This window comes from Gymnoscopelus braueri, assembly GCF_963280865.1.
Source record: "Gymnoscopelus braueri genome assembly, chromosome: 4".
In the NCBI taxonomy this organism is placed as follows: Eukaryota; Metazoa; Chordata; class Actinopteri; order Myctophiformes; family Myctophidae; genus Gymnoscopelus; species Gymnoscopelus braueri.
Window position 1 is genome coordinate 26,194,668 of NC_137605.1, and position 25,543 is coordinate 26,220,210.

Sequence of the window (25,543 nt, forward strand, 5' to 3'; positions counted from 1 at the left end):
TCAAGGCGGGGTGGCTGTAACAAAGACTTTCACTCCCTTCACGTAATCTGGGTATTTGATAGATTGACATGGTGAATACTGGTGCTCCCTATGTGGAGTTATCCGACCTATCCAAAGTATTGTAAACTCCATATATGGAGATAGCTTATCGTGACATCAGTGAGATGTCACGAGCATCCAGCCAAGCAGCACTATATAAATGGTGAACACACTACGAACCGCGACCGAGAAGCAGAATTATTCAAGTAAGTAATTAATTTAGTAAGTAATTCACTCTCCGACTATCTCTAATAGGACTTCTAAAGACTATTCGCCCTCAAGCTTTGCCTTTGACTAGAGATCTCGTCATGGCTCGCCCTCTAACCAGGTTGTTCCGGCCACCAGACAAAAGAAGGGTCTTTTGTCTAATCGTCACTGTGGGAATGTTGGCTATCCTAATCCACCTGTCTTTGAATTGGAAGAATGAGGACCCGCCTCCGGCAGCCCCGTTGGACGTTGTCGCTGTGACGCCCTGGTTAGCTCCCATCGTATGGAATTCCACGTTCGAACCCGCGCTGTTGGATGCCATCTACAAACCCTGCGACCTCACCATAGGGGTGACAGTTTTTGCCGTTGGTGAATACATGCAATTCCTCAAGGATTTCCTGGAAACCGCAGAGAGCCACTTCTTCGTGGGATTTAAAGTCCATTATTACGTCTTTACGGATAGGCCAGAGCAAGTCCCCTCCGTTAAGATGGCTGCAGGACGGGAGTTGTTTGTCAGGCCGGCTCCAAACTCAAAACGCTGGCAGGACATCGGAGCCGTCAGGTTCAAAATCATTGCCAATTCTATCGAAACGGAGCTGAGCGATGGTGCCGACTACATCTTCTGTTTCGACGTCGATTCGAAGTTCCATGACCGCTGGGGAACTGAAACTCTAGGTAAGCTGGTCGCCGTGTTGCACTGGAATGAATACTTCCATGAGCGCAGCCAGTTCCCCTACGAACGCAGGCCGGAGTCTAAAGCATTCATGTCCGCCGACGAGGGCGACTTCTACTATCCCGCGGGCGCGTTCGGAGGGGAGCCGGAGGCCGTCCGTCACATGCTGTCAACGTGCAGCGACAACTTTGAGCTGGACGCCCAGCGGGGCATCGAGGCAGCGTGGCAGGAAGAGAGTCATCTGAACCTCTACCTATGGCTGAACAAACCCACCAAGATTCTGTCTCCAGAGTATCAGTGGTCTGACCAAATCGCCAGAAAGCCAGAGATCAAAATAATCAGATTCTCTGCAATCATTAAGGACTACCGTAAGGTACGGCCAGGATGGACCGGCGGCGCGGATTGGTATTGGTAAGAGAGTCATCAGCAGGGCCGGCGCGTCCATACAGGCGACCTAGAGGCTAGAGCGGCAGTTCATTGTAGAGTCTCATGATAGTCAAACATGCGCTGAAAGTTCCTGAGAGGCTACCGCTAATGCCGAACGATTTAACACTGGTTGCTTGTTTCTCTACCTGGCAACACCAAGTTGCCAGGTTCTGGGAGAGAAACAAGCAACTAGCGTTAGCTCGTTCGGCATTAGCGGTAGCCTCTCAGGAACTTTCAGCGCATGTTTGACTATCATGAGACTCCACAATGAGTAGTAGTAGAGAAAAAAATAACTTTGCATCGGTTATAATAGACGAATTTGATAAAAACGTTGATAAAAACTGTACAAATACTCTTTTAGTACCGCCTCAATACCAGCACCCACACATCAAATAGAGTAGTACCGTCTGAATGCCAGCGCCCACACATCAAATAGATTTGTACCGCCTGAATGACAGCACACACTCATCAACCAGAGTAGGCACCGCTTACTCACACTGGGTGTGATTTTTTTTTATACGTTTTGAAAACTTCTGCATAATGGGATTTTCTGCATGATGAGTACTTTTACTTTTGTATATACTGATGCCAATACTTTTGTGCTTTTACTCAAGTCAATTCTGAATACAGGACGTTTACTTGTAAAGGAGTATTTATACACTGTAGTATTTATACTTTTCCTTAAGTAAAACACATGAGTTCTTCTTCCACCTCTGCTGTATCTGCATGTAATGTATATCTCTGTGCATACATACACCCCACATTACCACACAACAGGGAGCGCGATTTCTCCCCACCCATCTGTACTGAAGGCCCGCTTTGGGTCATGTAGCAGGAATTAATTGTTAGAATAGGGTAATTAAATTTGCCAGCAGATGTCCAGCTAGGCTGGCAGGTTAATTGCGAGCAGGTGGACGGTAGAGGTGCCAGTGAGTCTTCTGAGAAGATTTAGATGAACAAAATGGGAGGGAAAAGTGGGTGAGCGAGAAGGAAGACAGCTTATTTCCATCACTGACTTCACAAAGAAATCTGCAAACCCAGCTCTGTGAAGTTGCGCTATTACAAGCCGATAAAGGCAGGGATCGTGGATTGCATGTGAAAGTCTTTATACATCAATGATTAAGCTGTTTTACGAGACAAGATAAACCAAACAAAATTAGGTGAAGAGAAAATAACTATTAGTCTGAATGAGTCACATTTCTATGAATGAGCCTATATCTCCATGTTTGTACTGTACTGTATAGTATCTCTGCTGTCGGGCAGAAACCAGCTAACTCCAAAATGTAAATTTTTCAGGAAATGAAAAAAAATAAGCAAAAAGTGGACTTTGTTCATCATTGATAAGAACAGCTGAATGGACCTCCATGCTCACAATGAGGTTGGAGGTCAAAAGGCGGTGGAGCCTGGAGTCCGCAAAACCAGCTAACTCCACCCCCCTTTCCTTTGGTGGAGTTAGCTGGTTTTGCAGAACGTTTGAGGATCCAATGGAGTTAACTGGTTTTGTCAGAAGTGCTTTTCAATACTTTTCATTGGTTCAATATTTGTTTTACCAACACAAAGGGGTGTAGCACTGATTTATGGAGAAAATTGCAAAAGCGTCAAAATGGAGTTAGCTGGTTTCTGCCCGACAGCAACGATATCTACAATGAGGAGGCAACACAGAGGGTATAGTTAGAAGGTGATTTGAATGACAGAGTAGCCTTCTGTTATTATTACCATTCATCACTTTGACAGATATTGTTTCCCTTCATGCCCTCAACACTTATTGGTTATAAGCAATCTTCCTTGTCAGATTGTCAAATCTGAAAAGAAATTGAGTGCTTATTAACCCCATCGTACAAGAATATCTGTGCTGCCCTTCTTTTCTGTCAGCTCAGACAGACACAGCCTGACCTAGAAATTTAGTCGGGATGGCCAATTCAAACCTAAAATCAGAGCAAAGATCATGCATAGTGAAACGTTAGTATATTAACAACACTGCAGAGACAGGAAAGGGCATTCTGCAAATAACAATAACACTGCATTTTTAAAAGGGCAATATCCCTGTAACATTGAAACTCAGCTTTCATGTGGCTGAGACGCTAAACGAGTAACCCCAACACCGTTCGCTACATCAGGGGCCGGCCCTCGAGGAGGAAGAGGCACGTGTTGCCAAGATGAACATATTGCAAACGCAGGCATGGCTTCTAATCACTGACGTCCGACCTCATGAGCCGACACTGTGTTCCATGAGGGATTCGCAGAGGGCTGTTGGGGGTGAGGGCCAGTGGTGGAAAGTAACTAAGTACATTTACTCAAGTACTGTACTTAAGTACAATTCCATCACAATGCATCACGATGCGACGCATTGTGAGCTTGTAGATCTGCTATTTTCAAAAGATTTGTATACATTTGAAAACCTGTGAAATGGGACATTCTGCATAATGAGTACTTTCTACTTTTGGTACTTTAAGTACATTTTGATACCAATACTTTTGTAGTTTTACTCAAGTACATTTTGAATTCCAGACCTTTACTTGTAACAGAGTATTTCTTCATTGCAGTATAGATACTTTTACTTTAAAAAAAAAGAAGTGAGTTCCACCACAGGTGAGGGCTGGCTGGTGTCAAGGCTCACCTCCCCAAGTTGATAACGCCTCGTGGGATCCCCGTCGGTGTGTTGAAGGCAGGCAGCAGCTTCTCTCCCAGCTCCATTACCTTCCTCTTGTACAGCTATAGGAGACAAAAACCAGAGAGGAGAAAGAATTCAATAAAATGCACAAACATACAGAATGTGACTGAGTACATGTGTGTGCATGTTGCTCTTTTATTTCCCATCCACACTCTCGACAAACACCTTACACACGTACTATGGGACTGTAGAAAAATTATGCTCAATCAACCACAACAAAACAATCAACCACCTTTTTTTGGCTCGTAGAATAGGTTGGAATAGGTTGATGAGTCGGGTTATTTTTGTATCTTAAAGGTTTCATGACGTTCAGTTTTACAACACATTAAAAGTCTTTATCATGGTCCTTCAAACGTGTATTAAAATGTTTTAATTGAAAGGTCCACTCCAGTGATACATGGCAGGTTTTTTTCTCTCTGATTTCTAAAGCCTTTTCAACTGCAATGTTTGACTGCGGTGTCGCTGTTGAGGGATTTTGCCTGTCAATCATCGCCCCTTAAAAAAAAAAAAAAAAAAGAATGTCATAAGACCTTTAACGATACAGCCAACCTCCTTTTGTTTATAATGAAATGTGATGACAACAATATCAACTTCTGAGATCTGGTGCTTTATAAGAGTACCGGTGGTAATCTTGAAACAACTGTTAAGCAGAAACGTTGTTTTAAGCGCAATAATCTTCCTAGACAGTTCACTTGCAATATCCCTCGTAATATACAGAATACAGTACCTATAAGCTCAGTCCATCAACCCTGGCTATTACCTTGACAGTCAACAGATTTGAAAGTCATTTACAACCTTCCCACACTTTTCTTGGTGAAGCTTTACACATCAAAACTGATCATGTGAATCATAACACGGCCAGACAAAGTGGAGCTCCAACAGGATTGAGAGCATCTCAATGTAGTCTACAACAGCACAATTAGCACAATCTCTCCTCACAGGTGGGGCTCAGAAGATAAAGGGGCAACATCGACTGCAAGTCCAATTAACAGGCCACCAAATCTGCGTTATCTCACAGGAAGAGTGCTTGATAAAAATACAAATATAAACAGTAGGGGGAAAGACAACGATAGCGATACTGAGCCAAAGAGATGTGGGGGGTTCAACCCTAGAGAGAGAGAGAGAGGGAGAGAAGGCTAGACAGACGTAGCAGAAGAGAGACAAATCGCCTTGGAGACAAAAGACGACAGAAATAATTTAGAAATGGTAGACAGTAAGTACCCAGAGGGTTCAGAAAAGACAAAGCAGAAATTTAAATTAGAGGGATGGAGAGAGAGAGAGAGAGAGAGAGAGAGAGAGAGAGAGAAAGAGAGAGAGAGAGAGAGAGAGAGAGAGAGAGAGAGAGAGAGAGAGAGAGAGAGAGAGAGAGAGAGAGAGAGAGAGAGAGAGAGAGAGAGAATACCTTACCAGTGACAGTATGAGCAAGAAGAGAAGATCAAATATAATATGCCATAAAAAAGAAGAAAGAAATAGCAGACCTCCATTATTTGGATTATTATTGCCATTAATGCTATTACTTTATGTTTTTTTTGTTGTTGTTTTTTGGGCCTGAATTTGGGAGAAGATTTGCTCAGCTTCTTGAAGCATTAGCTAGTAGTATCTCCAGTTTGCAAATGCATTTTGTTTGTCAGAAGATGTTAGGTTTAAGCCTCTAGCATACCTCAAAAGAATTTTAGTTTCTTTTCCATCTTCAGCAGGTCTTGCCGAACTGAACAAAGTTCTTTGAGGACTAAAATATTTTATACTCTATGACAGTTCCCAAACTTTTTAGTTCAAGACCCAAAAGTGAAATTAAACGTTTGTCCGGGACCCAAACTAGTGAAAATAGCAGATCTACAAGCTCACATGATGCGTCGCTTCATATATATTCAAAGATTTGCACAAATTTTCACGATTTTTCCAAAATAGCAGATCTGTAATAGTGGGGCACGAAGTGACGCGCTATGAGCTTGTACATCTGCTATTTTTGAATAGCCAAAGTATAAAATATAGTTAAAGTGGTTAAAATGATTGTGATATTATATTAACTAATTTAGCTGGGGACCCCCTGGTACCCCCCAAGTTCCCCTGGGGGTCCCCGAACCCCACTTTGAGAACCAATGCTTTAGTGTGTCCAGTTCTACACATTTAACCTGTAACTGAGGCTTCTTGGGGTTCATGAGGAATTACTGTATTAATATTTTACTTATCTTACTACTTCAGGGTGCAACAACACAGATTTGATTAAAGTGATGTTGAACTTTGGTAGAACAATACTGTAGATGTCCAAATATTGTCAATAATCTTCCATGAGTGGGGAACCAAGACTTTTCTTTCATTTTCTCATTTAAGTCTCATTTCATGGTGGATAATTAAAAATTATAATAATTTCTTATCTTTTTATATAATTTTTTTATCCCACGATTTTGTAACCCTCATTTTTTGCCAATTTTCTAAGTGATCCTGGGCACTACACTCCCCTCACCAGCCTAGGGAGGCCACGGCCGAGCTCATGCCTCCTTCAATGCATGAGAGCCAACTGACCGTGTCACCTGACAGGGGGGAGTTTCCCTGGTTGGACGTACAGTAGCGCGTGGAAGGAACACGTTATTCCAACCAGTTCCCTTCCCCTCCATCAGGTGCCCCGGCTGTCATGGGGGAGGCGTTATAGTGACCAGGATTACTACATGTTTTTGTGAGGGTATTAACTACCCTGAAAGACACGGGGAGAACATGCAAACTCCACACAGAGTGTAGAGTTTGCATGTTTGCTGATGACGCGGAGGAGAAGACACGCCCCCAGCGCCCAAAGCATCCCCGGCGGGAATCGAACTCAGGACCTTCTAGCTGTGAGGCGACAGCACTACCGACTGCGCCACCGTGCCCTCCTAATAATAATTTCATTCTGCAATATATAAAAATGGGGTTTGATTAGCTGAAATGACTATAAAGACCACTGACAATATTTGGATTCATGTCATGGCCAGGTGCACCCAAGGTTCCCCCAAAGTTCACCTACAAAGTAACATCTTTAAAAGAAAATGTCACCTTTACAAAATGCTAAGAAAATGTTGCACCCATACATTCTATTCACGTGCTTCAAGTGCCAATTTAATGGCTAGCAGCTACAAGGTCATTTTCAAAAGGAAAAAAGAACTACCCGCCCTTGCATGGTACACTGAACACTCACACACATCTGTAGGCCTATTTGACTGACTGCTAGGGGATGTGCAGTGTACTGTTTGCAATACGAATTGCTGCAATTACTATAGTTAACTGGACGTAAAGGTATTTCTGACAGCCTTATAAACAAATTGCTTTTGTGCTGCACAGAATCCCTGGCCTACAAGTCAAAGCTGCATTTTTTAGATAATTCAGTGTATTCATACATTCCATATCGCCCACATTACACACACACACACACACACACACACACACACACACACACACACACACACACACACACACACACACACACACACACACACACACACACACACACACACACACACACACACACACACACAAATGTTTTTCAAGTGGTAAAAATGAATTGGAACAATGTATCGTTTTAATCGCCACCCATTATTAACATTTAGCTGCTCAAAAAAAAAAAAGGGGGGGGGTATATTTAGGCAATATGGTGCAACAATAAAAAGAGTAATCTCATCACCAGGTGTCATTACAGTATGTCAACCTCCTACTGTGTTGCTCTCTATGCATTGGCCCAGTCCATCTATGGTTACCCAGAATGCCCTGCTCTGTCTGTCTGTCTTCCTTCTGGGAAAAGGCCCAGGGTGTACTTACACTCACAGACACACTCACAGCCTCATTATTTCTGCCGGTATCAATATAGTAGGAGCTGGCTTTGATGAAACAGTATTTACCCTGCGTGCGTGCGTGTGTGTGTCTACAGTATGTGTGTGCATGAGTGTGTGCATGAGTGTGTGCATGTATCTGTGTGCTTGTCAACTCTCCTTCACTCACCCTCTGTCTTTCTTATTGATCATATTCACATAGTGTCCATTCTGCTCTTATCATACTTGGGGCTGGGAGGTGTATGACATGCATAAGAGCAAAATGGCTGGAAAATGGTCAATTAAAGGGATAACTAATGACCCCCAGGCCCAGCCAGGTCATCAGCAAAGCACAGGTTCACAGGTGGAGACACACACACACACACACACACACACACACACACACACACACACACACACACACACACACACACACACACACACACACAGAAAGGGTTCAAACTGTGATTATTTTGCAGTTATCTATTGTTGTTTGCTTTTTTAAGAATTACGTGGGTATTAATTACTGCAAAAGCCCTTTGGCTGGCATCTGTTCTGTGATTTATCATACAGCAGAGCACAAGCTACACTACAGGCCCCTAGCTCATAAATCCCTATACCCTCAATACACACTGGTCCCTTGTGTTTCTGACAGACATCGACTCAGCTCCTCACAGGCCATACACTGTAGCACATGCCTCATTGTACTGTACTGTACTGTACTGTACTGTACTGTACTGTACTGTACTGTACTGTACTGTACTGTACTGTACTGTACTGTACTGTACTGTACTGTACTGTACTGTACCACCCGACTTTCATTACTGAAATTATAGCTGCAAGTATGCCCTGTGTTGACATGCACCACTTACACAATCCATCCCATATCACACAGGTCATGTCCAGACTCCCAGATTAAATGACCCCCAGGGGTCCTTTAGGGGTCCGCAGCTAAATTTGTGCTGGATCTTTTTTTAATATAGCTATTTAAAAAAAAAAAATTGAACAATATACACAAATCTTGTATGGGGGTCCGTTGGCACAAAATATTTTGTAGTCCACAGCCAAATACATATTAATTTGGCGGTCCTTGACAAGAAAAAGTTGTGAGAACCACTTAGCCATCTTCTCCTTCCACCTTTCTGCCTATTGGAGGGGGGGTAGAACTCACAGAGGAGCGACATGCACAAGCATGGACAAGAGACAGCTCATTTCATTACTTCCCTTTGCTAAGAATTCCCTGTACGATAGTCGACATCAGCCCAGAGCAGAATGTGTTTATTCTGCTGGTTCTTCACCCGCTGCAGAAGCAGAGCGGGTCACGCAGCCAGAGTGGTGGAAGAAGTACTCACATATTTTACTTAAGTATAAGTATCAATACTGCAATGTAGAAATACTCTGTTACAATTAAAAGTCCATCATTCAAAATTTACTTGAGTAAAGTTCAAAAGTATTGGTATCAAAATGTACTTAAAGTACCAAAAGTTTCAAGTTTTCAATACTTTTAAAAATCCACAAATTATATTTCGGCCATTTGAAAATAGCCGATCTACAAGCTAACAATGCATCGCATCGCGACTCATTGTGAACTTGTAGATCGGCTATTTTCAAATGGCCGAAATGTAATTAGGGCTTAAGTGGTTACTGTATGCTTTTTGATAATAATCAAAATCTACAAAGTAACAAGTAACTAAAGTTTTCAAAAAAATTGTGGAGTAAAAGTACAATATTTGATTACTGAAAATTGGAAATACTCCAGTAAAGTAAAAGTACCTCAACATTGTACTTAAGTACAGTACTTGAGTAAATGTACTTAGTTACTTTCCACCACTGCACAGCCAGAGTGAAGACAATGTCAGAGCATGGCACGGAGGAAAAAGATACAGAAACTAACCATTCTCAGATACCAGCCAAACGTCTCAATCCTTCCAGCAACCAAGTGGCATGTGCCCAGAATCAGAATCAGTTTTATTGTCACATCACAGGAGATTACAGTAAAACAGTGGGTGAAATATTTTTTTAGTGTGCAAGCTCCATCGTTTTGATTGTGCCCAGACATGATCACCAGTCATTTGTTTTTGATAGGCCGGAAGAAATGTCCATGTAGGACTTCTGAGAACAGCATTTTTGTATTTCCAAAACTCACAAAATACTTTGGGTAAAAAAAAAAAAAACTGGAAAAAGCTAATAGTATTTGGTGTTGGTCATTGTACAAGATTGTTCAAGAATCAATGTACCCTTTTTGGGTCTGCAACTCAGAGAGTATAACTGTACAAATGGAACCAAATGGACCAGTAAGGATTTTACAGTGTAGGTTGGGGTCTCAGATATATAGCAAAGATTGTATCAAATGAGGTTCTGTGGTCTGAAACGGAACTTAAAGAGGTTGAGAATCACTGGTGTAAATGAGGTGTGAACCGAATGCCCCCGGGCCCCCAGAGGAGGGCCCCCTTTGGACCCGCCAATTATGGTGTCCAACATAGACTACGATTGTCTTATTAACCTTCACTTTCATCACTAAGATGAAAGGTCACAATTAAATCTTGTACAAAGCCAGTAGAAAGTCATGTTGGCCTAATGGTGAAATGGGAATAATGGGAAATTAATGCAACGTGCAGAGCATGCCATGTGCATATTTTCCAGGGGGAATGCAGGGGTTATACTGTCACAGCCCGAGTAATTAATATAATTTTTTCACCTGGGCCCCTTGTGACAGACTTGCACACATGGCTGCCCCATCTATAATAATGGGTAATAAGTACAAATGTTCTAACATGACATTAGGTAACGTGTCCCAGATTGTCAGAGCATGTACATGTAGCGCTACAGTTACAGTATCTTATTCATTCATTTGCAGATAGATATGTCTGACAAAGAAATTAATAAAATGTTTTAGTATTTTCCGAAGATTATTTTTGACAACTCGAAATACTTTAGTTTATTGACATACATTTGTTTTGGGGAGATTCTGTAACAAGATACTGCTAAAATTACTGATCCAAGAGAAATCTACTTTTACAGTAATGTGTATCCCTCCATCATATTGTTATCGAAACCCAGAAGTGTCATGCTCTGGCCTAACCCCCTGCTACAAAGGAGTAAATAGTGCAGGTACAGATGCATACAAACTGTTTCACATTTTTCCCATCTCCACATCTGACACCTTTCTAAGGAGAGCTTTTATTTGATTTTTGTATATTTTTCTTGAATTCTCATCTCAAGTACAAAGGCTGGTTCTCCTACTCTATCTACCCATAGATCAGGGGTTCCCAAACTTTTCCATTCCAAAGAACCCCAAACAGCAGTCATACCCTCTGGCTGTGGCGGCCAGTGGACACCCTATTGTGAAAGTAGAACTTTTTTTTTTAATCTTTGAAAAATGATGAAAACGTATAATCACATGCCCCAAATATTGGAATCCTCTCCAATTTGGCCCACACTTTGAAACCTGTGCCATAGCTTAACGTTAAGATCCCTACATGGGTTCTTCTGCCACTTCTTTTCCCTTCTAACTCTGCAGCATTGAGGAGAAATTCACAAAAAACGATGAGACAGCTGACGGATATGACGTTCACGTAATGTGGCAATAAAATGACGGTGGGGGGGGGGAGGCTTTTCTAAAATGCATTATAGCGCTCGGCAGGAAACGGTTACACTTCGTCAGTCCCGCAAATCTCTCTCCTGTGGTGTCACTCGCTCTGAGTAATAATGTAGGCCTTTAACAGAAGAATGAAGTTTTGTCTCTTCATGGCTGTCGTTTTGGCTGCCATCTCACCACCTATTTTCTCTTTTATGGCAGTGAAAGGTTGGAGAAGGAGTATGGAGGACGGGACATGTTGATCCCATGGGGGAAATTCTGTTTCAGCTTCACCCAGCTGATGGCTGCTCTTATTGTCATGATGAGCGCCCACAGGGTGGGGTCGGGGTGTGGCTGAGCCCACTTGAACCCAAGCTTGGCTATTCTGGCCAAACACTTGCCAAAAATAGCCAATCTACAAGCTCAAAATGCGTCACGTTTTCAACACGTTTTCAGCTTGTAGATTGTCTGTAGACGGTCCAAGTACAGTTGTAACTCAAGTCTGTTTCACGAAGACTACAGCTGCCCCCGAATTTGATAGTCTGAACACAAAGAGGAAGCAACAAAGTACGGTTGTAATGTACTGACGCACCAGAGGATTCGTGTCACATATTTTGATCTCTGTGTACGAGTCGAGGCCACGTGATTATGCAGAATGCAGGGCACAACGTTCGCAGGGCACAACGTTCGCAGGGCACAACGTTCGCGTGACACGAGCTCGGCACAGCAGCAAGTTCCAGTGGTCTAAAAATAACGGGTGACATTTTGAGAACATTGTGATGTCGCTCGTTTGAGGACAGGAAGACTTCCTTTTTTATGAACGCAGATGAATAATTCCAATCTTCCGCCTGCAGGAACAAAGATTAACACACCGACCTCACTCGCAACTGCCACCATGTCTCCAAAGCTCCAACGCATGTTCTCCACCATGTGTTCCTCTCCCCCTCTCCATGGGAGGTCAGCTTTAACCACTTGAACCCCAGCATCCTCATTCTGGGGGGAACATTTGCCCAAAATCGCCGATCTAAGCTAACAACGTGGCACATGGCAACGTGTTGTGAGCTTGTAGATCAGCTATTTCCGAATAGTCAAAGTATCTACAGTAACTTGTAACTAAAGTTTGCAAATAAGTGTAGAGCAAAAAAGTCCAATATCTGCCTCTGAGATGTACTGTAGTAGTGGAGTACAAGTACAGTATAAAGTATTAAAATATTGACAAAGTAAGGTAAAAGTACCTCAAAATTGTACTTAAGTGCTTGTGTAAATGCAGCGCGGGGGTTTCACCCTCAGAAAACACGACGATGAGCAGATGAGGGTGTGTTTCTGCGGTGATGTAATCATGTTAGGGCACCTGTCCTCTCCCTCCCAAGGTCAGAGGAGGAAGCCTTCGTCTCTCGAGCTCCTTCTCTTTCTCGTGGGAATTCCTGTGCTGTGTTTAGCTGCCCCTCATACTATGCGCCATTTAGTCTGTGAGCCTCGACGCATGGGGGGCCACGGTGCGATGTAACCTGAACTGAACCATGTTGCATAAAGCACTGATGAATATTGACTGCACTGAATTGTTTGGGCACAGATGAAATGTCTCCAGTACAGCAGTTCAAATGAAGATGGATGATTGAGCAATGATGCTCTACTGAGGGGAGATCCGGTTTTGAAATTGCATTAATTTAAATCACACAGCTGAGTTGAGGCACGGCTTTGGGATCGTAACTCTTTTTAAATCACGACAAGGCCATAAGGAGACCAGGCACACACACACCGTTACCTCGACAAGAGCAGCTCTTTCCATCAAGGAACTAGCTATAGATAAAGGGTCAGAGAACTCATCAGTTGAATCTGGAATACACTGTTATTTCTGTGTGTGTGTGTATTGGGGTAGAGTACAGTATGATTATACACAGTATGTTAAGGTGCCCCTACGGTATGTGTGCATGTTGTGTGTACTATATGTGTCTGTGCATGCATGCACTTAAAAATGTAAACATGTTCATTCATGCTTACAGTATGTTGAGTAGATGGTTATTGGTCAGTATCATGGTCACTTTATGATTTGTCTTTAGTATATTAGTGATAAGGTATGTATGTTGCTCTCTCTCTCTCTCTCTCTCTCTCTCTCTCTCTCTCTCTCTCTCTCTCTCTCTCTCTCTCTCTCTCTCTCTCTCTCTCTCTCTCTCTCTCTCTCTCTCTCTCTCTCTCTCTCTCTCTCTCTCTCTCTCTCTCTCACACACACACACACACACACACGCGCGCGTGCGCGCACACACACTCACACACACGCACACATACACACACACACAGGTTTACTTCTTCCCCTGTCATTTGAACAGGTGTGGTGAAGGGTGATCCTGCATTACAGCAGGAGAGATATCCTGTGTAGCAGACACGTTGTGGTGGACACTGAGCAAAAACAGTACAGTACAGTACAGTACAGTACAGTACAGTACAGTACAGTACAGTACAGTACAGTACAGTACAGTACAGTACAGTACAGTACAGTACAGTACAGTACAGTAACAGCACTGCCAGTGTGGTAGTTGTTGCTCCTGCCTAAAATATTCAGCAGCAACACAGTGTGACTGCATTATTTGCAGCATGTAAGTGAATAGAGTGTAAAGTAAACCTTACATGGTTAAGACAGACTGGACAGGAGAAAAAAAAAGGTGTGTACCAAATGGAATTGTCATGTACTGCATGTATACTGCATGTATGTACTGTATACAAGTGGATGGCATGGACACTCACACTGAATTCTATTACGTGCCAGAGCTTTCCTGAAACCCTATGCCTAGAATAGAACAAGAATGAGTGTCTCAATCGGCAGAGCTGCCACAGTGAGAGACGTGATGGGCGTCTTCACTGGTGCCTGTTAACCCATTCCATCCGGGAACGCATCTGTGTCACTTTAGATTCCTTTGGCTATTCAAAAATAACAGATCTACAAGCTCATAGCGCTATGAGCGGTCCGCGGACAAATACATAAAAGTTTGAGAAACACTGATATAGCAACATACGTTTTTTTTAAAAAATCTGTAAGGATAAAGACATTTGTATAATCCCCAGAAGCAAAGATTTGAGTAAAATAAATTGTCTTTAATTTTTTTTAATATATTATTCAAAGATTTGCACAAATTTTCACGATTTTACAAAAGAATAGCAGATGTACAAGCTCGTAGAACGGCACTCGGTGCCGCACTATGAGCTTGTATATTTGTTATTTTTGAATAGCCCAAAGTATAAAATAATGGTTGTAGCTAAAAAATCTAAAATGACACAGTGTGCGTTCCCGGATTGAACGGGTTAACTTGCAGCACAAGAGTCCCAGAGAGTCTCCCTCTGCCTATTGATGATGTCGGGACGGAAAGCACGGTGCATAATGTATGCAGAGCAGCATTGCCTGAGAGTGAGTGAGCAAGACGACTACTGGAGGAGGAGTACAACTAAATTAGATATGAGGACAGTAAATGTGTTCACTTTATACTCTGAGAGTGTACAAATGTAACCAAACGGACCCGGTTACATTTGTACATTCTCAAGAGTTACAAAATGTTTAAATTAATGAGGATTGTGCTGTAAAGACAAGAAATAAAAATGGAATTAGGGCTACAGGAGTTGGCTGGTATGTTCCCGTTTTCGATCTCCGGCTCGTCCTGGCTTTGTCATGAAGTGTCCTTGAGCAAGGCAGTGAAGGCACTGAACCCCTAACTGTTTAGTGCCTTTTGATTGCCTCCACCGTCGCTGTGAATGTGTGTGAAGGGTGAATGTAACGCACGTTGTAAAGCACTTTCGATAAAGGCGCTATAGAAATGCAGACCATTTAAATACCCACCAGAACTCAAATGAAAAGAAAAAGTGAAAAAAAAAAGTAGTGGCTGCTAATTCAAGCCTCTTATGAGCTACTCTGTATTATTAAACTTTTGATGGAATGTAAACGCTTGCTTTCCTTTCAGATATGTACAAAACATAACACCCACCCACCCAACCACCCACCTACCTTTCCCTTTGACCCGCAAAATCGACCAAATACAAATTACCTCACAGCTTGCTAACTGCTGGCATAATATGGCGGTCATGGCTTTTATTATTTCCATTCCATTCCATGATGCAATTAGCGTGCCTACACAGGCTCTCTGCCTGGTGCCTTTATCCATTGTAGATGACAGTCAGTTCTGCTCTCCACATTCCCTCGAGCTTAATTACTTTGGGCAGGCAAGCATACGATACGATGGTCCTCCTGTATGTGGGTCTGCCAGTTTAAAAAAGCGAAACAAATAGCACAAACATGTCCTATTGCAAGGGATTATGGACAGAGTTTAAAGGCACGTGCGTTCCAGTTGATTGACACTTGCATGATCAGTTGTTATAGGACTTTTTGTATTTGCTTCAACATCCCAGTACAATGGTAGGATTTTGCTCAGCCACACAGGGGCACTGTATGCTACAGCATTTAATTGGGAAATCAGTGTGTATTTTGATTACACACTGCAATGCAATACAGTGTGCATGAAATATGATTTTTGAGCAGGTGAATCCAGGTCGGGGGAGAAAAGTGAATCCCATACTGGATGTTTTACACGTATACTGTAGGAAAGAGCAGGGGAAACTCTTTCCAGCAAATCCTGTTAGGATTAGCATTCAACTGTGCGTGCCGTCTTAGTTGAAACAGAGAGAGAGAGAGAAACGTTGTCAACCTGCATGTAAAGATATCATGGACAACATCATAAACAATGAAGTGTGTGTAGGCTGTAGTTTCATGGGGCCCTGATGGCTCAATTTTGCCAGGGCCTCGTCGTGAGTCTGAAACACTTCCACATGACTCTTTTTAGATGCCGCCTCGCTGTGACATCACTGACGAATCCTCCGTATCTTTATTCTAGACCTGCTTCAGGCTGACACACATCATCCAGAACAAAAATAACAGATCCTCCCTGTCACGTAGCAACAGACACCACATCTCATCTACGCAATGATGTCACGCATGGTAAGCCATCACACTCACACCGTCCTCCCTGACACAGACAGACCCACTGGCCCATCAATAATTCAGCCTCCAACCTGACTGGCGCCCAAGCGGAGAACAACAACAGGAGTACAGGATGCACACTGGCGGTTGCAGCGAGCACAGAGCGTTGAGAGGATGTCAGGTCCACTTCTCATTAGAGATGTGACAAAGGCCCTCTGAGGCCTGGCGTGGGAGGACAGGAGGCTCATCTTGGACTCGCTAAGCCCGACAGGAGAGCTAACAGGTGCCTTTCCTACCCCGGCCGCCGCCTGACAACTCTCCTCGAGAAACGCTGGGTAATCTGAGAGGTCTAGTTAGAAGTGTAGGGGAGAGACACTGTCTGAGTCTCTCCATGCCGTGTTGTGTGGGGGTGCACCTGAGACAACGACAAAATCCACTGGATTTGGTGATGGATTAAAGTTCTTCATACTTGTATACTATTTAAAATCTTTTCAGCGGCTTAGCATGAGGGACAGAATAGTTAGACAGAATGTGTTAATCCTTCGGTTGCTAGGTTGCTATACGGCGCAAGACAAAACACAAATAGAATTGGTCTGTCTTTGGATTTGAGCTGTGAGATGATAATTTATCATCTGCTTACATGTCATGTAGGAAACAGTTCTCCAGCAGTTGCCATCCAGTGTCTCCACAGCTCCTCCTACACACACCATATATTTGAAGGGCTGCACTGATGCAACGAGGGAGGTGAGCTTCCCTCGCTCCAGGACAGATACAAGAAGCGGTGCTTAGCCAAAGCTGAGCAAATCGGCAAAGGCTGCCCTAGCCAAAGTCTGTTCACGCTGCTGCTGCTGCGGTATCGCTTGCTAGGCAAGCGATACCTACATAGTACCTACAAAAGTCATTCCACCAGACTATGGAGCAGTTTCCAGCCGTCAACAATGAGGCTGTTGAACAAGTCCTGAGCCCTGCCGACATAGGTGGAGACATAGGTCATTACACAAGTTGAAGTTGATGCAATGAGGCGACCTGTTCTCAAAAAGAGAGATGGATGTGGCCTGGAATTCTATAAGGCCTGTGATGAGAACAGAACTGAAAGTGAAAGCGAGATGGGATGGTGGTGCTGTGGATGAAGTTAAGATGCAAACCAGTCACTGGAGAGACAGGGAGGGGGAATGGGTTTGGTGTGTGTCTGCTGAGGCTTTGACTGAGGCGAGGGGAGGTGAGGCAAGACAGAGAGGATCAGAATTGTGTTATCTCTTTTGGCCCAGTCTAGTCTCATGGGTTCACGTATGGCTAGCGGCTGGTGGAGTGAGAGACAGTAAGAGAGGCGCAGAGCACTTTATGAAAAGTGCCTGATGGCAGAGCCAGGCTTCAAAGCAATGCCTGCTCCATCAAAAACTCAACTCAGGCGAGGATAAGGCCACACTGATGCCATGTATGTGGGCGGGCAGAGAATGCACAGTGAAAGAGAGAGAGAGAGAGAGAGAGAGAAGAGAGAGAGAGAGAGAGAGAGAGAGAGAGAGAGAGTCGTGCATCTACATGTTTGCATTTGCACTGGTTCATGTGAGTGCCTACCGTATCAGGCTATGTGCATTCCAAGAGGACTCACAATAGCATGAATGATTTACTGGTGCTTACACAGTTTACAACACGGTGGCAATTCTCGCCTCAGTGTGCCCACAGCAAAAGAGGAACGCAGTGAGACGTACAATGTAGGTAGAGTGTACTTTGAACAACAGTCTATGTTTGTCACGTGTCGGAACATTCCATGGCTTATTTCTCCATGTCTTTGAAGTGCAGTGTCTTTGGAGTAAAGTCAGCGCTTTGAGTTATTAAAACTGTATGTAATATATCCTCTTTGCAGACTCAAATAATCATGGGGTCGCCATGGACTTTGGAGAGAAAAGGCAATTCAACTTAACACTGCACACAGCCTGTGTGGCACAGATAACCGCCACTCCAACTCACGAAAGTGCACTGCCTTTTCCTGGAAATTGAAAAATCAAACCACAAACTCAAATTCACAAGTTCTTTAAATGGGTAAACTATGAAACAGCTTACATGTTATTGTGACAGACAATGTCTATACAGAATACTGCGGCATATGGGAAAATGCACCATCTCTGGCATTCTGCTTGTTTACATTGGATACGTTTAAGATAACAATACAGTTTGAGGAAATGATGCAAACAACACAAAGCTGCATTGTGCTAAATGACAGGCATATAGGACAGCTATGAAAAACAAAAAATATAAAGAGAGGGAGGTACAGCAGGGAGAAACAAACAAATAGAAAGAAAGTACATTTTGAGCATTAGGGAGGCAATGTTGTAACCACTGCAGAATTGGATATAAAAGCGACACACATGATTGAACTGAAATGCGAGAATGGGAACATATACAGGGTCATATTTACCAGTACGGCAGTACCACAGGGAACTGGAGATGAAGTCTAATAGAGGAGCTGATGGGATGCATTTCTACTGAGCACAATTCCATTCACACCATTAAAAAATGTACAAAAACAAGAACCAGCAGTTGCAACATCACAACAATTACACTGTGGTGTGTTCTTTCTTTTCTGTCTACCTCTGGTGCGTCAAAAAACATGTTTGTTCATGACATTTTAGCTCGGCCTCGCTAAACTCTGACATTACAGCATGTGCCTTCCTATCAGAGAATGATGACATGATAATGCTGGAAGGGGTGATTTTCTCTCCACTGCAAAATGATTCAGCGAGCACTGCAGAAAATAAGCTTTATTTTCATTGAGTGTTGTGTTTCCCTTTACTGCTCAATGCAGAAACATGGACAATGAGTTGGCTCATTTTATTTATCAGATCTTTATGAATTTATTCAAAATCCTGTCCCTGTGTGCAATCTTGTGTCCACATTTACGTCATTGCAAAATGTGAATACACCACACAGTGAAATCCTGGGTGTTAAATGTAACTTTTGACAATGTAAACATGGGTCAATCTACTGACTCTGAGAATTATTTGTGCATGGTCTCTGTGTCTTTGTGCATTGTCGTGTATTCTGACAACCCACAAGGCACACCAATAATGACCCCAGTAATAAATGCTCATAAATACATTAAAGTTGCCTTCCTATGATCACAAACCCTGGAATGGTGGTTTCATTTGGATTGGAAACCGTGCCGCCACATGCCATGCTCCTCCCAAACATAGCTCACGGCGTCAGTTATCTTCCACTTAATAACGCTACAAAGACTGCAATTGCTAAACCATTTAGCCATTACAGCCTTTATTAAGTTGTCCCCTTAGGATATGGAACACATGGCGTATTCTTCACGGTCTTGCACAGGCGTTATGATGGATCCTCGTGACTCTTTAGGTACCAACCTCAATCCGTTAAGCTCTGGTCTTCTTCTGGGTCCACTTACCCATGTGCCTCTCTCCTCTGATTGGCCTAACAGGCTTCCTGTTGCCGTGTGCACGCTGTTGCCATGGTTTTTGGCTTCGGCTGCGCCGCGGTGTGCGCTAGCTCCATCTGTCTTGGGTGTCAGCTGGGGTGGAAATACGCTGTGATTCCACTCATTTTCTCACTGGGGGGTAGCATCCATCCTGGTGCCTCTCCACTGTGTCTTCGCTGGCACACATAAACACAATTCTCTGCTCAAGTTCAGACAACAAAGAGGATTGGTTGTTTTGTTTTTGCGGCTGGACAAGCTCATTCAATTTGAGAGCAAAAATAATGCAGAATGGCAGAATGGATTTGCATGATTCAGCTGCCAGAATACCCAGGTGCAGCATTCAGGCGCTGGCACTGTGGAAGACAAAGCCAATAGAGCCAGGCTGACTCTGTTAGGAGCGGGGGTCTTGAATGTCACATCTTACAGTGATTCTCAACCATTTAACCACTTAAACCCTATACACTTCATTCACCGAAGTAACCCAGAGCTCTATTAGGCCCCCACCCTTTTCCACTCTACATCAAATCACTGAAAATAGCGAACAACAAGCAACGTGTCGCAACGCATCATCAATGCTATATTGATCGAATGTTCACCGTAGAATAGGGATGCTATAGTGTTGACGTGGTTAATTTAATGGAGCCCCAGTTTTATATGCATTAGGCTACAGACTCCCATCGACCGATTTTGTCTGGGACACTGTAAAATCATCAGAGTTAATTTAACTCTGAGTTACAGCCCTGTAAGAGTCTGTTTGGTTCCTAACTATCAATTGTTTAGCTGGAGGCCACCTGGAATCCTCTTCAAAGGACTCCTGGGGGTCCCTGAGAACCAACAACATATCATTATCATGCCATGCCATTTTCGTGCATCAAAGATGAAATTGCAACCAATTGAACACAACATAAACATATTATGTTTATGCTTCATTGCATATTTTGTAACATTATATTGTGAAAATCAGCACTGTTTCCGCCCAAACAATAGCGGTACATTCAGTGGTCAGGTTAATTTAGAAATCTGCACGTCAAGTGAAGAACGGACGACAGTTGACATAACTCACAAAAACACATTGAACATCCTGTTCAACCTTCAAATTAAATTCAACTGACAACGTAAACAAGTACGTGCATACTGCGTGTATGCGCGTTCACCGGCATGCTGTGTTATAAGTGACGAATGACGAATGTAGAAGGCTGCTATCTTGTGTTAAAAAAAATGCAAGTAAAAAATAAAGCACTTTTAAATTGAGTGACTGTAGGCTACTTACTGCATGTAATCACGGGTAACGGGGCGGACAACGGGTCCATTATTTGACGGGCGGGGCGGGTCTGGTTTGTATTTTGATATAATCACGGGTGACGGGTGGGTCTACGGATCTGATTATTGACGGGCAGGGTGGGTGCGGGTTGTCAAAATTGAACCCGTGCAGGACTCTGTAATACACTACACAGCTATAAAAAAAAGTCATCCTGCAATAGAAGTGGCTGGTGTTTGGGACAGTACAGGAGAGATTGGTGGGGCTTAATGGAATATGCTAAGTAGGTGGTGAATAATGGTGTGCTGCTTACAGTAGACCCTGCGAAGTGTGCGAGGCGCTGGGTTATCTGAGGCATTCACAGCTTTTGACACAAATGTCATAGCTCATGATTATTGCATGGGGCTTGGCCTCTTGATGCTAATTAAATGCTACTGCTAGCCCAGTGTGAAGATGAAGAACAAGTGCAGCAGGAAGTGGGGTTGAATAAAGGAGGGTTGGGGGTGGGGGGGGGTGTTGATGGGTTGAAAAGGAGAAGGATGGGAGATAAAAAGTTGGAGAGCAAAGTGGAAGGAAGAAGTGAATACGCTCAATTTATACTCCATAGCACAATGGTGCGCCTTGTCGAAAATAAAAGATCTTCAAGCAAAGTAATTTGTCGCACCGCAACGTGTTAGCTACGAGGGACAGAGCAAGTTGAAGGACACAAGTCTCAGAGGGAAAGGGAGGGCTTGAGGGAGTATGAGCTAGACAGAAGAAACACAAAAGGCAGCTAAGTCATTCAGGATGGCTTTTTTCTTTTTCTTTCTTGTATGCTCAGGGACAAGATTTTTCATCCTGGTCAAATAAAAGACACACATTGAGGAGGTCATGGCTTCAAAGCTAACGGGCCAATGCTACCAAGCTGGCATGCCTCCATTTAAAGGCAACCTCTGCTGCATGCGAGGGGCTTTGTTGCCAGCATTTTGCCAACATTGAGGACAGGACACCAGGAAACAAGGCGGGTAGGGGGTTGGGGTAGAGGTAGCTGACCCTGACAGCCAGCTTTGGAGCAGAGCCATGCCAGGGGGTCATCAGCCTGCCACTCAGCTGGGGACAACTGTTGATCGCATCAGGGGTTCTACAATCAATATGCCCATTCTGACAGATCCAAACCAGACATGGCTACTCTCTCCAACAGTGTATAGCATGACGAACCTCCTTCAAAGGGGTTGAAGTATACACTATACAGTAACTGTGCATCTGAGTGTGTGTGTGTGTGTGTGTGTGTGTGTGTGTGTGTGTGTGTGTGTGTGTGTGTGTGTGTGTGTGTGTGTGTGTGTGTGTGTGTGTGTGTGTGTGTGTGTGTGTGTGTGTGTGTGTGGTCGGAGTGAGAGTGGTTGGCAGGCTGAACTACAGATGACTGCCAGTGCTGTTATATGGATCAGTAGTTGGCCCTGGGTTGGAGTCAGATGTTTAAACAGCATTTAGTGACGCGTGGGAAACAATCCGCTTAACAGAGGGCTACATTTCCAATTGTTCGCTGCTCTGTGATAACACTGCAAGTCCTAAGCAAACGTTACGGCAGCAAAACCTCTCTCGTACTCTAAGCTAGCAAATGCCGCATTCAGAAATAGGACAACGCTTCAAACTGGCCAATAAATACAAAATGACATCCATAAAGAAAAAATAGTTTGAGCAGAAACCTTACTGCCGGGACAGCTCATTGCTCAGTGAAAGTCACCTTTCTCTTTGGCTTGTTTCCTCTATCCAAGTCAAAGACAAAGGTAATCAAGAGATCACTTGCATAGTGGTGTAGCACCTGCTATCTCCCCCCCACCACCCCTCGCAGGCGCCGCCCATCCCACAACCCCTAGCACACGCAGGCTTTGTTGGGTTGGGGACAAGTCATGGGCACTGTCACCCTAAATAAGGCTGCTGTTCCCATCCTGGCTGAGAGAGCGGGCTGCCGGTCACCTTCCATTAGATCTAGGAGGCTTCTGGGACATGCCAGCGGAGAGCAGAGCCAAGATGTCTCCAGGGAAGACCTTTGCCAATGTAATGTCCATGCAGGATATTTTCGAACCAAGCACGTGGTGCCGTGGCTTGTTATAAAGACTGCTGGCATGTGGGAAGAGTTCACCTGCTCTAGTATGAGGAGAAAGAGTGGGTGTCAATTCTGTAGTTGGCAGTTCCTCTGTGTGCGCCCAGCTTGTGGTAGCAGATGTAGCACATTGTGAGGGTAGATACCTACTTGGCAACCGTGAACCTGGTGCTCCGCAGATTCTAGTCTTGTCCTGGCTTTGTCTCTTTCTTTCTTTCTCTCTTTCTCATCTTCCCTTTTTTTTAATCTTGTGCACACAGCCAACCCCCAGCCACCCCTCGAGCAGGTTCCTTCTGCTCTCTCATCTAGCCATCGACCCAAACATTCCAATTAGCACACAGACATAGAAAACGACTTAACTGCTCCCGCAAACCAAAAATGTCAAAGAGGATAAAAACATTACAGAGGCCATTAGACATTTGGATTAAATGGAGTGCAGATAAGAGATACTGCTTTCAGCTGCATGGCAATGAGCAGCAATTAAAGTGGCCTAATTTTCTGCCAGCCACTTCACTGTACCTGAGTACACAACTTTGTAATTACAGGCTAATTGTACAAAAAGATGCAGCTTTCTCCTTCACTTCCACTTGATTTCACTAATCCTATACTCTCCTTTGTGTTACAGAACATCCCTTTCTCTCTCTCTCTCACAAGCATGTGCGCACACACGCACGAACACACACGCACAAAATTGAAATGTGACCGCTGTACATTTCCCCCCCCATGCGTGTGGGTGAGCATAAGCAGGTCAATTCTCTTTGCATGACTTTTCTCTTTCTATTCAACTTCTCTCTCTCTCTCCCTCTCACAGAGGGATAAAGCTTACACAGGCTAAGCCTCTGGGAATTATTATAGTGCCGTTGACCTTTAATTGCCTTTGGAAGAATGGGAAAACTGAGGTGGAAAACTCTCCACCACCAACCCCCTCTCACACACAGGCTTACAGTACACTACACACCTGAGCAGAGCCATGGGGAGATGGAGTAGGTCTGGGGTTGACCCTTCAGGGGACAACGTAGAGGTGCTCATTCCCTTTTCCCTGCAGGTCCAACACCTTGAAACGATGTCAGCATCCTCACTATGAGGCATAACATGAGAATGTGATAGCAGCCAACACAGTGGTAAGCACAAAAAAGAAGAACCCCCCCCATCCCCTCCACTATAGTGGCTTGATGCCCAGTCATGGCTATAGCTGGTTTCAGCCAGCTCCTCTGCTTTGAAACTGCCAAAACGGAACAGAACTGGCAGCCCAAGACGAGCAAATCAAGACACACATCCCCCTGCTGGGCTATGACACAGGTTAATTTGAGCGGTGCAATCAATGTGCCGGCGACAAAACTACCCTACAAAGGGAGTTTGTTAAGGCAAAGACATTTGCATACAACTGCAAAGGCTAGTGCTCTGATTGGCTCTGATTGATATCATCACGGGTGGAGTGATTGTGCAGCCGGCGCTGTCAAGCACATCCTTCCAAGACAAAAGCAATTTCTGTCTCTCGGGAGGGGATTGGGGACGCTTGACCTGACACAAGAGTCGCACTGGCATCAGGAGCCGGAAGGGGGTCACCATGTGTTCAATCCTTGGCTGTAATGAAGTGTCCTTTTAGGTGGAATTGCTCCCGTCTCAGCCTCCTAAACCCGTCTGGATGATGGGAGAGGAAATGGTGGCAAATTAGCTCAACAGAGGCCAAAATGGAGACTGAATTGGCCACAGAGAATTGGGGCACATTGTTTTCACTTTGCTGCAATGATGAGAATGGAAGTGGAGGTGGGATGGAAAAAATGCAGATGCTTCCCCATTATCCCAGGAATGTAAATACAGAATAACAATAGCATCATGATTGCATGCAGTGATGGACAATGTATACACTCAAGTAAATACTCAAATTAATATTCAAATGTACAAATTACAAAGTGCATTTTCTTTTTAATATCAATGCATGGCTGTATTGAAATTTAGAACCCCCCCCAAAAAAATAAAGTAAAAAGAGCAGATCCACAAGCACACAACGCATTGCATCCCAAAGCGTTGTGAGCTTGTAGATCAGCAATTTTCACAATATTTGAAATAGGGCCTACGTGTATAATTCATAATGTATGTTTTCCCCTCCTAGAAATGTTGTATCATATATTTGAAACGTAGCAGAGTGAAAGTCATAAATGTACTTAAGTACAGTACACAAATGTAGTTACTGTCAACGAGCACACAGCCAAGCCAACAGCGAAGTAACATGTCCGTTTGTGTTTTCCACACTTTCCGTACAATAATGGTACAGAAGCTCACTGTGAATTTTCATACATGAGTACTTGCCTTTAAGCAAATGACAGAATTATTATAATTGTTTCGTTTACAAGAGAAATTGGGGAAATAAATAAATGCATAAAAACAGAATAGAGACGCCTTCCGCTTTAGTTAGTTTGATACTCTCTGAAACGTC

At 43.7% G+C, this 25,543-nt stretch overlaps 2 protein-coding genes across 3 annotated transcripts in view; one reads left to right on the forward strand and one right to left on the reverse strand.

The window, feature by feature from the left end:
• Positions 1-25,543, reverse strand: part of LOC308084356 (mannosyl-oligosaccharide 1,2-alpha-mannosidase IA) — a 223,778-nt gene that overhangs the window by 24,060 nt on the left and 174,175 nt on the right. For both annotated transcript variants that reach the window (XM_080426971.1, XM_080426972.1), the window contains exon 5: positions 3,963-4,057. In XM_080426971.1, coding sequence (XP_080283097.1) covers positions 3,963-4,057 — 95 coding nt within the window. The remainder of the gene's footprint in view (positions 1-3,962; positions 4,058-25,543) is intronic.
• On the forward strand, positions 348-1,334 carry LOC308084481 (globoside alpha-1,3-N-acetylgalactosaminyltransferase 1-like; the record flags this gene model as incomplete). The annotated part of the gene is made up of 1 exon (XM_080427146.1): positions 348-1,334. The coding sequence occupies one exon, from the start codon at positions 348-350 to the stop codon at positions 1,332-1,334; it is 987 nt and encodes a 328-aa protein (XP_080283272.1).